Source organism: Dermacentor andersoni, chromosome 5 (genome assembly GCF_023375885.2).
Source record: "Dermacentor andersoni chromosome 5, qqDerAnde1_hic_scaffold, whole genome shotgun sequence".
NCBI lineage: Eukaryota > Metazoa > Arthropoda > Arachnida > Ixodida > Ixodidae > Dermacentor > Dermacentor andersoni.
The window spans coordinates 13,171,102-13,184,275 of NC_092818.1; the positions used below are offsets into that span (position 1 = coordinate 13,171,102).

At 43.0% G+C, this 13,174-nt stretch overlaps 1 protein-coding gene across 2 annotated transcripts in view; it reads left to right on the forward strand.

Moving 5' to 3' along the window:
- LOC126529843 (cell adhesion molecule Dscam1-like) overlaps window positions 1-13,174 on the forward strand; it is a 1,068,543-nt gene that overhangs the window by 130,738 nt on the left and 924,631 nt on the right. For both annotated transcript variants that reach the window (XM_055070116.2, XM_055070117.2), the window contains exon 3: window positions 11,901-12,019. In XM_055070116.2, the coding sequence (XP_054926091.1) occupies window positions 11,901-12,019 (119 nt within the window). The remainder of the gene's footprint in view (window positions 1-11,900; window positions 12,020-13,174) is intronic.

Consider the following 13,174-nt stretch of genomic DNA (forward strand, 5'->3'; position numbering starts at 1 on the left):
TGCTGACAAACGTAATGAGGGCTTTCTTATATCAGGGGCTTTAAGAAAATCTCAGGCAAGTAAATGTGATTTTACAACGTATATCACGTCCAACATCCAAAACTAAATCTTCATGTTTCCGACTACAGAATTAGAAATCTGCACAGTAATTAAAGACCTCAAAAATAACAGTGTATGTGGTGCTGATGACATTAAAGTTCAACTTATAAAATCCATCAGTCACATGATTAGCCAGCCACTTACGCATATATGCAACCTGATTTTGAGTACCGGAATATTTCCAGATAAATGAAAAATTGCGAAAATCTCTGTCATGCACAAGGTAGGTGGTAGAAATGACATAAATAATTATAGGCCAATTTCAGTCCTACCCATCCTCTCGAAAATAGTTGAGGTTATAAACATCAGGCTACTAAACTTCTGCAAGTGAAACGCTATCATTCCCGAGCAGCAATACGGATTCCAGAAAGATAAATCTACTGAAATGGCGCTAATAAAAATTAAGGACAATAGATAACTTTGAGCAGAAAATATATACAATAGGTGTTTTTCTAGACTTTAAAAAGGCAATCGACTCCATTAAGCACCCTATTTTATTGTACAAGTTACATAAATATGGCATTAGAGGGACGGCTCTCACTATAATAAAGAATTACCTCTTAACTCGTCACCAGTACATGAATATTACGAATGCAAAATCCAGCTTAGGTCAGATACATTATGGAGTTCCACAAGGATCAATCAATCCTTGGGCCGCTGTTATTTCTGCTTTGTATAAATGATATAATTAACGTGTCCTCTACAGCAGAAATAATACTGTACGCTGATGATACCAATGTATTCTTCTGCGGACAAGACCTAGAAGTCCTCCAAGCAGAAACCAATGTATGGCTGGAAAATTTGTCCACGTGGCTCCATGGTAGTGAACTAGAGTTAAACACTAAAAATAAAAAAAACTAAGCACATTATATTCCGCGCTTGTAACAAGTGTATAAAACAAGAAATACTTATCCAGTTTCGCGATGAATCTATCGAACGTGCAGCAACACATAAATTTCTTGGTGTCATATTTCACGAGCACCTTGACTGGTCACCTCACATTGAAAACGTTTGCACTGGTATATCTGGGTCCATTAATATCATGTATAAAATAAAGAACCTTTTGCCTATCTGTCTAAAGAAACAACTATACTACAAACTCGTACATTCGCGTTTTCCCTATTGTCTTCTTGTCTGGGGCACAGCACCTAAAACAAGCATACAAACATATATTTGTTACAAAAGAAATTTTTGTGCCTAATAGATAATGCACCATACCATAGCCACACTACCCCATTGTTTAGAAAACATCAACTGCTTACACTGTGGAATGTTATAAACAAAAAGACAGCGTTAGCTAGTTACCTACAAATTCATTCCGATCCTACGGCTTTTTTTCATCAGTATCTAATGAAAACACACACCTACAACACGCGGCACATATGTTACAAAAGGGAAAGAATACGTACGAGCTACGGCACCCAGAAACTTAGCTACAGAATTTGCAGTTTTTTAAACGATCACCATCCTGATGTAAACATTATTCAGGAAAGTTAATCATTCAAAGCTTCCAAAATTAACATCACTATGTATCTATTGTCACTGCAGGCATGGCCACTCCTTTTCTGTTTTTTCTGTTGTTTCTTACAGCATTTTTCCCAATTGTGTATAAATGTCCAGTATGAAATAACTCCCGTTTCAAACTTACCAACCACTCTGTATTTCCATTTCGTTTAGTGTTTATCTTATGCGCTGAACGCCTTGTGCTCTCCAATGGGAGCAAGAAGGGCGCAGACTCTTTGTCGGGCATCCACTTGCCTTTTGGTCTGCGCCCTAGGCAACTGTACCATACGTTGTCTGAATAAACTCTTTGACTCTTTGATGGCGTGCCTCATAATTATATGGTGGTTTTGTCACGTAACACCCCATAATAAAGCGTTTGTAACAGCTGCCTTGTGCTAGTGGATACCAAGCTGCGCCTGCCAATTTCCCAATTCCATCAACCCAGCAAGTTTTCTGCCGTCGTCGACTGCACTTCCCTTTCCTTGGCATCCATGCTGTAACTCGAATTGTTCATCGGTTATCTACCTTACGCACAGCATGACCTTCAGAGCTTCATTTTCCCTTTTAATGCCAACTAGAATATCGGCTAGCCCTATTTGCTATGACCTTCATGGAGGCTAGTTGGTTCATGTTTAGAACTGAGGTTGAACAGCGCGAAGAAAACAAGGACACGAGGAAACAAATACAGCGCTTGTCAGTGGTATTTGTTTAGTCGTGTCCTTGTTTTACTCTAGCTTTTCAACCTCAGTTCTAAACATTTTTCGTTCGATTGCTCTTTGCGAGGTCCTTGTTGACGAGCTCTTTTGTTAAACTCTGAATTTGTGCCCCATGTGTTGGCGCCAGTAAAATGCAATGATTGTACATTTCTCTTTTCAACGACAGTGTTACGCTCCCATTCAGGATTTTCCAAGGCCTGCCGTATGCACTCCAACTCATTTTTATTCTTCTGTAAATTTTCTCCTCATGACCAGGGTTCCGTGTGACTAATCGACCTAGATAAACGTGCTCCTGTACAGACTCTATACGAGGGGAGCGGCGATGCTGAAGTCTTGTTCCTCTGCCAGGCTATTGAACAATATCTTTCTCTTGTGCATATTAATCTTCAACACCACTCTTGCACTTTCTCGGTTAAGGTCATAAACCATTTGTTGTAATTCGTGCCCAGTGCTGCTGAACCGGACAACGTTACCTGGAAACCAAAGGTTGCTGAGGTATTCGTTGTTGACCTTCACTCCTGAGCCTTGCCAGTCTAATAGTTTGAAGACTTCTAAGCATGACGTGAATAGCATTGGAGAGATATTGTCTCCATGCCCGACCTCTTTCTTGATAGATAACTTTCTATGTTTCTTGTGGAGAACCAAGGCAGCGGTGGAATCTTCGTACATTTATTCCGGCACATGCCTCGTGTACTCCTTGATTATGCAATGCCTCTATGGCTGCTGGTATCTGTACTGAAAAAAATGCCTTTTCCTATTCTATAAAGGCGATGTAGGGAGGTTGATTACACTCTGCAGGTTTCTACATTACCTCATTGATGAAATGTCCATTGTAGAATATCCCTTCCAGAAGCCATCCTATTCTCTTGCTTTCTTGGAGTGTTGGTGTTGCCTTGATTCTATTGGAAATTGTCTTGGTGAATATTTTATACAATACTGAAAGTAAGCTAACAGGCCCATAATTCTTCAATTCTATAGTTTTCCTTCTTATGGATTAGTATAATGTTGGCATTCCTAGGGCTCTCGCGTATACGTGAAGTCGTGAGGCATTGATACAAAGGGCCGCGAACGTTTCAATCATACTGGCTCCTCCACCTTTAATTAACTCGACGGTTATTCCCTCTTCTCCTGCCGCTTCTCATCGGGTCACGTCTCGCCAGGCCCTTCGAACGTCATCGCTAGTTACAGAAGGAATCTGTGTACCCTGTTCATCACTATTTTGAATGAAGGTAGCGTAGCTTTTCTGGGTACTGTACAGGTCAGTATAGAATACTTCCGCTACATTTACTATAGCATCAAAATTGCTTATGACATTATGACATTATGACGTATTATGCTATGGACATTTCTCGCTGCTTCCTGCGTCTTTCCCACGTTATAATTTCGAACATTCCTTACTTTCTTCTTGTTGATCAGTTTTGACAGTTCAGCAATGTTTATCTGATCTCATGAGTTAGACACTTTTATGCTTTGTCGTTTCTTTATTAGGTCGTTTGTTATTTGGGAGAGCGTGAGTAAAATGGGAAGAAAGCAGGAACCAACATGTCCACAAGTAGACTTGTCTTATTCAAGGCGACATATGCTTTCCTTGGCACAGTATGTATAGGTAGGGTTCTTCTAAAAGGGAGACGGGTTTAGGCGGGTGGATGCGGCAACGAGCGAAGGTGTGTTAGCGGCGAGGGTGTAGAACTGAGAATAAACGAGTGCTGTGCACAAGGCCGATGACACGGTCGTGTGCCAGCCGGCGTGTGAACGGCGTGCACAGCACCCCTTTTTTACCTGCTTCGCTGGTGGTCCTGGGCTATTGTATCTCTGAAAGAGATAACAGAAGGAGCGGCAGAAAACAGTACTCGTTAAAAAAAAGAACAAAGAATTACTGAAATAGAATAAAGAAATCAATAAAAGAGAAAAAAAGCTAAGAAATGAAAAAAAACGCTATATAACCAAACTAGGTGTTGTTGCCTATAGCTTGAAATTTAGCATACGGAATAGATTCTAAAGCTCAATTTGAAACGTTTGTACCTATTGGTTGCAATGTCTTGAACTTGTGGATAAGGAATGATTCTATGAATTTTCTTTATCGTTCAGAATGGAAATTTGACTATGATGCAGGCTTTCATTTCATCAAAGTTACGGCCTGGTTGGTTGTAATGCTCGGCGACGGCTCTGACAAGCTTTTTGACTGTATTTGCGGGATGGCTGTTTGATCTGACGTTCATTCACTGTCCTGTTTCGTCGATATATTGTTTTTTACAGAACGAACATGCAAGCATATAAATCACATCCGAAATTGTACAAGTAAAGCTAGTTTTGACTTTGTGTGTACAATTATTTGCGCTACTTTTATTTAATGTCACTTCGAAGGTGCCTGCAGGTTTTGCACCTGGGGCGACAACGTGCTTTTATTACGAGGGAATGATGATGTTGGCTGACTTCTGCGTGAAATAACATGTCTTTAAAGCTTACCTACTCGTTGCCTTGGTGCCTTACCTCCTACTTTGATTGCTCCTTCTGAAATCAGCCTAGTTACGGTTTCATTCATTACATCTATGTTATGTTCATATGCCTTCATCTGCCTGTTCTAAAGGTGCTTATTTGTTTGTGAGCACCAATCTAAATTCCTCGGCTTTTACCTTTACAGCTTCAAGGTTGGCTTGTTTCTTCTTGACTAATTTTACTCTTTCTTCCTTCAATTTGTGAGAAATCCTAGACAACACTAACCTATGGCGACTACCCTCTCCTCTACCTAACACTTCTGTGTCCTACACTATGCTGTGATCAGCTAGGAGTATGAAATCTATTTAATTTCTTGTTTCTCCTTTTGATCTTTTGCAGGTCCATTAGCTATTACTGCGCTTCCGCATTCGGAGCCTATTCTTTTTCGTGAATTATACCAACATATCTCCTCTAGTGTTCCCAGAATCGATGCTGTAGTTGTCAATTGCTTCCTTCCGAGCCTGCTCTTGCCCCAGTTTTGCGTTGAAGTCGCCTATGAGTACAGTATACTGAGTTTGCACCTTTCTCATTGGTATTTCAACATCCTCATAAATCTGTTCCATTTCTTCGTCATCATAGCTGGAGGCTGGATCATAGGCTTGTACTACGTTTATTCTATACCTCTTATTGAGGTTTTTCACGATGACTGCTGCCCTTTCATTAAAGATGTATAATTTATCAATGTTGCCCGCTACGTCCCGTGGATTAGAAATCCTACCCATTTTGCAGCGAAGCTGTATATGGCTAGCCTATTCGTCTCTCCGTGCGTCTGTCGCCTGTACATCAAAAACTACTGCGGCGCAACCCCATGTGCATGCGCGAAAAAGAAAGAGAAAAAGAGCGCGCAATTGGCTGCGCCAGTAGTGGCGTCGTTGCTCTCCGTCGCAGCGCAGCGCGCGTGCAGCAGTTTCTCTCTTGCTCCGAAAAGGACGGGCCACACGTCACACGTACTCCTGAGGATCAAGAAGCTTTCGATCAGCAACGCCGCGAGCAAAACGAGGAACGAGGTCGTCTACGCCATGCAAATGCTGCAGCCTGGGCACAAGAACAGGCTCATGCAGCTGAGCGCAAGCGGCAACTGTGTGCCGAGGCTTAATGAACAGTCGAGATAAACCCAGTGATAAACACCGAAGCCGCAAATTTCCACTTCGCGCAATAACCCTATGTGCGGAGTGCTTGGGCAGTGATTTTTCTCTCTTATCTGGGAGACCTCTGCAGCAGAGGACGTGGCCGTTAGTCAGCATTGTATAAGCCTCTTCAGTTCTTCTAGCCTCACCAAAGCCAATAATATTCCACACAATGACTGATAATTTCTTGGAGAGCTCTACTAAGTTAGCCTCAAGCGAGAGAGGGCTAGCTTGTTAAACGTTGCCAGGTTCAGTTTCAAGTGGCGGCCTGTCTGGATGCAGAGATAATTAGCACCATCCGCCGCGTTGCAGGTCTGACCACCGCCTTGATCAGGTGCTTCGCTGGGGACTGAGGGCCTTGGGTTAATTGCAGGACTCATGATGGATGTAGTGGCTGAATACTGCACCAGGGAGGCCAATTCCTCTTCTGGTGAGGGAGTGGGATTTTTCAACGCGTTGAATCACACAAAAATGTTATCCCCTAAGCGTCTGTTTTGTCTGAACCCCCATTTTGTGGTTTTCACAAATAATGTTCCTCTTGGATGCCGCCGTCCAATCACGCTTTTCATTGTTTATTCGCTTATTATACGGCACCAGCCTGTTCTGTCTTGCACTTTGTACCCAGCTATTTGATTAGCAGTGCTGGGATATCATTTGGTCCTGCTGCCGCGGTTTTGGCGACAATTGCTGCAGATTTTTACAGTAAAAGTTTTCTACGCTTAATTCTGAAGGACATGACGCATATCTGAATATATGTTAAGGTGACAGCCTTAAGTGGATCATACCCCCAATAGCATTGAAAAAAAAAACCGCGTGGTCAGATTCAATGCTACAAAAACGATCATTATCAGCAGTGGCTCATACCTCCTAAGCAACCAAAGAATACAATGGCTCTTCCCTCTCGTAATGCAGAGGCTACAAGCCCTCAGCACAGTGAATCGTACAGTGCATACACTCGTTGGAATCACAATGCAAGGAGGGTAACGCGTGCAGACAAGGACACAAGTGAAGAGAAGTGGACAACACGAACGCCGACTAACCACTAAAGGAAGCACTGATGCGAAAAAAAAAGAAAGAAGATACAAAACTCATCTGCGCATGCTCTGGAATAGTAGCACCGGGTGTCAATGGGGTGCACGTGCCGGTCTACGTTAGAGACAACTGTTAAGGCAATCGATCTCCTTATGTAAGGTAATCGAAGGCTGACTCACGCACGCGTTTCCACCATTATTTATATGCCATGCCTCGACCATAAGACGCGCATCTTCATTCCTAGGCCTGTACAACATCGCGCATTTATCTAACTTAGGCGGGACGTTACAATCTTGGCGCTCTTGGCAATGTAAGGAAAGATTAGTAGGCGATCCACCGGTTAACGACCTTTTATGTTCCATTAGCCTCTGATTGATACACCGCCCCGTTTGCTCTACGTAGGAATGGCCACAGCTATTTATATACCATATCCATACGACAGTAAGTAAAATTTTTGTTCTTGATGTGATTCACTGGACAAATATCTGTTCTTTTATTGCCATTCACCTGCTCCTTTCTGCTCGGCACGGCAGCGCATATTTTACCTAGCTTATTAGGAGCAGTAAGAACATTAACACCATATCTACTAGCAACTTTCTTGAGCCTGTGCGATACTAAATGAATGTAGGAAATAGCCACTACTTTATTCTTGCTATTACTGCTTCCTGTAATCAGGTCCCTTCTCCTCGAAATCGCATTCTTTAGGCGTTCAGCCACAGTGACCACTGGCACGATAAGATAACCTGCTTCTAATAGGTCCCGGACCTGTGCATTAAAACTGGCGCTCATTTTGTGCATGCACGACTTGGTGAGAGAATACTTAAGGCACGACATGGCAATTCCGTTTTTTACTACATTTGAATGCGTTGATTGGAAGTTTAACAATGGCGTCAAACATCTAGGTGAGTATTGCCAACACACGTGATTTTGTTCGAAGACCAAGGAAATGTCTGGAAACTGTATTACGCGCGTCTGAGAAAATTCTTTGGAAAACTTTAATCCTCCTCCATTAAGCTTAAATTGCTCACTTACTGAGGTAGCAGCGGAATCAAATTCGTTCCTATTGCAGAAAATAAGGTAATCATCAGCCTAACCAAAAACCTTTATAACAGAATCGCCTAAGGCCTTCTTTCAGCAGCGGTCAATCTTGCTCAGGTAAGTGCCATTAAGAATAAGGGCAACCTTTGAATCAATACAAATTCCTGATTTTTGCATAAACACGCTATCTCTCCAGCCAACCAGCGCCGACATAAAATACATTGCAAGAATTTCAAGAAAAGCACCCGCGAAAATACCGCATCTGTCTATAAAAGCCGCCTCTTGTACGGATTCTTTAATGCACTCATTTACGCAATTTAACCCGTCATGCGGCAAGGAGTGATGCAGGTCTTCGATATCCATACTAAAAGCTTTACAATCACCGGGATTTCCCTCTGTCAAAAACTGAACTAGTGCCTGAGAGTTACCCAAACGAAAGGGGTTTGAAAAAACTAGCGAAGCTAAGCAGTTCTGCAGGTAACTCGCCACACAGATCTGACATATCCATTTCCTAAACACTATAGCACGAAAAGAAATCTATAGCTTATGGGTCTTCGCCGAGAAAAACAGTTAAAAGGTAAGCAATTTTGCTTTGTTCACATTAGAGGCAATGCTATCTAGATTATGTCTTGACAGGCGGTCAACCGCACGTTGCTTGACTGCCGAAGGCTTGAGTTTTACTGGCTGAAAGCTATTTTCTATAGCTGATATCGCTTTTTCCGAAAACATGTCATCTGGCAAAATTAAAAAATAACCTTCCTTGTCTGACATTACTGGTCTGATATTACTGGTTACTTGTCTGATATTACAGAATGGAAATTTGACTATGATGCAGACATTCATTTCATCAAAGTTATGGCCTGGTTGGTTGTAATGCTCGGCGACGGCTTTGACAATCTTTTTAGCTGTGCGTGCGTGATGGCTGTTTAATTTGACGTTCATTCATTGTCCCGTTTCATCGATATATTGTTTTTTACAGAAGGACCATGCAAGCATATAAATCACATATAACTTGTATAATTAACTATAAGCATATAACTTGTACAAGTAAAGCAAGTTTTGACCTCGTGGGTAGAATTATTTGCGCTGCCTTTATCTTTATAGTCACTTCGAAGGTGCCTGCAGGTTTTGCATCTGGGGCGACAACGTGCTTTTATTACGAGGGAATGATGATGTTGGCTGACTTTTGCGTGCACTAACATGTCTTTAAATCTTACCTACTCGTTGCCTTGGTGCCTTACCTCCTACTTCAATTGCTCCTTCTGAAATCAGCCTAGTTACCGTTTCATTCATTACCTCTATGTTATGTTCGTCTGCCTTCATCTGCCTGTTCTAAAGGTGCTTATTTGTTTGTGAGCACCAGTCTAAATTCGTCGGCTTTTGCCCGTAGTGATTCAAGGTTGGCTTGTTTCTTCTTGATTAATTTTACTCTTTCTTTCTTCAATTTGTGAGAAATCCTAGACAACACTAACCTATGGCGACTACCCTCTCGTCTACCTAACGCTTCTATGTCCTACACTATGCTGGGATCGGCGAGGAGTATGAAATCTATTTAATTTCTTGTTTCTCTGGTCTAAGTTAATGCTCCACAAAGTAATTAACCAACGGTCGGTCAGGGTCATACGTTTTAACATTCGATTGTTAATCCTTGCAATGTACTCTGAAATACAGCGCGAGCGTTGTTCTTCCGGGACAGACCTGGTTATGCAGCGTGGTTTGCCTAAAACGTCAATGGGTTTTACGTTAGGCTTACAACAGAGCTGAGGACCTAAAGCAAACGTTTTGCAATGGGTGTCACTTACGATGACGTATCCGAGAACCAGCGCGCTATCTGACGGCGAATTATTAAAAGAGCGTTTCCTCTTACTTTGTTGAAATTCTGGAAGTTTAATCCTCCACAAGAAGTCCGCGTGCTGCTCAGCTGGCCTGTTAAAATCGGCGTAAAGGCGGTTCCAATGGCGACCGTCTCCCAGGGCCACGCAATAGACCTTTGAACACTCCTGGATAAACCTGACTTGGCGTCACGATTCAGCAGAAAAAGTAGCACCAATCCTCCTGGCATGCCCAGTTGATGGTTTAAGGAAGCCGCCCATCATTTGAACCTCCTATGGGACGACATGATTTCGAGTAAACCACGACATCGTTCTAGCGCGCAAGATATTTGTCCAGTGAAGCATATCAAGAACAATAATTTTCCTGACTGTCGTATTGGTGTGGTTTATGAAATTCCCTTTAGCTGTGGCCATTTTACGTAAGGCAACAATCAGAGGCTAATGGAACATAAATGGTCTTTAACCGGTGGATCGCCTTCTGATCTTTCTTTACATTGCCAAGACTGCCAAGATTCTAACTGCACGGCTGAGTTAGATGAATGCGCGTTATTCTACAGGATAGGAATGAAGATACACGTCTTATGGTCAGAGCATGGCATATCAATAATGGTGGAAGTGCGTGCGTGAGTCAGCCTTCGATTGCCTAACATTAGGAATAGATCAATTGCCTTAAGAGTTATCTCTCACGTAGACCGGCACATGTACCCGATTGACACGTGGTGTTACCATTCCAGAGCATGCGCAGATGAGTTTTATGTCTTTTTTTTTTTTTTTGCCTTACTGCTTCCTTCAGTCGATAGTCGGCATTCGTGTTATCCACTTCTCTTGTGTCCGTGTCTGCACGCGTTACCTTTTTTTGCATTATGAATCCTTACCAGCTGGCTCAGCTCTGTCGTTCTAAACTGATTGGAATCACGCATTCAACGTACAGAAACACGGCTTCTAGTCGAGTGGTACAAAAAAGCATGCCCCCATAAGCAATAGCTCATACCCACTTAAGGGTGAGGGTACAAGCGCTCAGCAAAGTGAAACGAACAGCGCAGACATTCATTGACAACACCCATGCAGCAGACAGAACAGCGTAGGTTTCAATCCCCTACTGGGCGGATGCAACGTTAATTATAAAAAAAAATGTCGTTAGTGTGAGTCTGACACCGCTATACGAGCGCGGGAAGCCGCTGCTTAAGCGTCGAAAACGAGCCGAAGAAGCCGAAATCCGAAAGCAGCAACGCGACGATGGGATACGGTACATACTAAGTGTGCAGCAAGCTTTCGCCTTCATGTGTTACAGAAGTGTAACATGCTGCCGGACTTTTAATACAAGATTGCCTGAAGATATGTGCCGTAGGTTCGACTCCACCCAGCTGCGAATGAATTTTGAAGGATTTTTTTTTCATTGAAGGGTGCCACATTCCACATAGCCAGTGACCCAAGCTGGCGTGAAAGATTTTTATCGCAGAGCGGCACGTGTGAACTATCACAATCGGAATGTAAAGACTATAAAAGCGGTGTGTGTGTGATGGTTTTAGTAAAGGGCATTCGCTTGCTTTCAGGGAGCTACTCGCAGAATCAATTACTGTTGCCAGCCACTATTGGTACTACGCACCACACGCACAAAATAAGGACAAAATAATGCTTTAGACAACACCAAACCTTTTCGCTCGTTTTACATTAGCACAATATATTTCCGTTTTTACGTCGGACCCCTGATTTTTCCCACTATATCTGAAATTTCCCAGCTCAAGAAAACGGGCACAGATGTTGCTACTTCTCGTGACGTCACCAAACGTGCGGAGCGTATACATGATGCGACAAAAGTTCGTTGCGGTTGAAAGTCGTAACGTTGTCAGGTTTACCTGTATTGTCTCTTTTGCGATTTGCTAACTTCGTGTCTCCGCCTGCCACATATTCAGCTGAGTAGGTCTCAATATAACCTGTGCAAGTAAACAGTGAGTCGCACATGTTGAGAGGTGCTCGCGGTGCACACTCCCTGCTTCGAGCGACACCGCTGACGGTTTGACCGCGTTCATTGGTGTTGTTACTGCTTGTTCTCGCAGTGCTGGGCAGACGAGGCGTGCGGTGACGTCACCCGGGGGATGTCAGCGACTACAGGCCGAGAGAAGGCGCAGCGGGTACGCCGGACTCTTTCTTCTGTTCGGCCTGATTCTGGGCTCCGGTAAGTTGGCTCAATTCCTTTCGGCAGCGTTTCTGCGCGAGCAGACTGACCTCCCTCGCTCTCTGCGAAAAGAAAGGGGCACTCGAGAAAAGTATAAGCAAGCTTTCTACGGTTTTCTCTCGCCTTACAGAACGGCGCAACGTTTCGCCAAAGCACTTTCACGCGAGTTACATAGGGCATGCTTTTTGTTTCCTTTTTCCTTTTTTTTTCCGTTGGCAGAGTTAACCCATTCTTGCAGCTGTCCACGACAGTGGGTGAAATTCTTTCATTTTTTTAGGAAGCTTATTGCTTATGAGAAGCTCTTGTCCGTAGTGTCAACTTCAGTGAACAACAGTTTTCTTCAGCTGCCCTGGAAGATGCTACCGAACACCGTATTTCCCCTTGGCTTCAAAGATACCGTCCTAATATTCCAGCGGGCAAGTCACGCGCGTCCCCTTTCTTTTACTTATAACTCTCGCGACATCATGGTTTAGTGTCTATAAGTGAACACACGAGGAAGAAGGAACCCTTGGAGGCAAAACCTGTACATATTATGAATGAGTGAAGCCAAGTTCTTTTTGCGGTATACCTGTTCTGAAATGTCCACTTTATGGGACGCCATGCATCACAGGATCAAGTACACGTGCGTGGGAGAATTTTCTCAGTAGCGGCGTCCTCGCTCTTTTCAGTTGCAATTCGATGGTATATATATATATATATATATATATATATATATATATATATATATATATATATATATATATATATATATATTAGCCTCCTATTTTCGTAAAGTACCGGATTGATTATTCAGAGAAAAGACGGGGAATCCGGGAGATGGCAATTCAAGGCGATGAGCAAAACGTGAACAAGGTGAATGCAGGAGCCAACGTTTCGACAAGTGGACTTGTCTTCTTCAAGGCCTTGAAGAAGACAAGTCCACTTGTCGAAACGTTGGCTCCTGCATTCACCTTGTTCACGTTTTGCTCATCGGATTGATTATTGTATTACCCAGCGAGTAAATAGGGTGACGCAGAAGAATAAGTTAGCAGCAGCTCTTACCGCAGCGAAATGAAGGCTACCTGCACATACAAAATTTATATGCCGCCGCATGCATTATGGCCGCGTTCATCATTCTTGCCGTCAGAAATAACGTGCAGCCCACATATGTAAAAT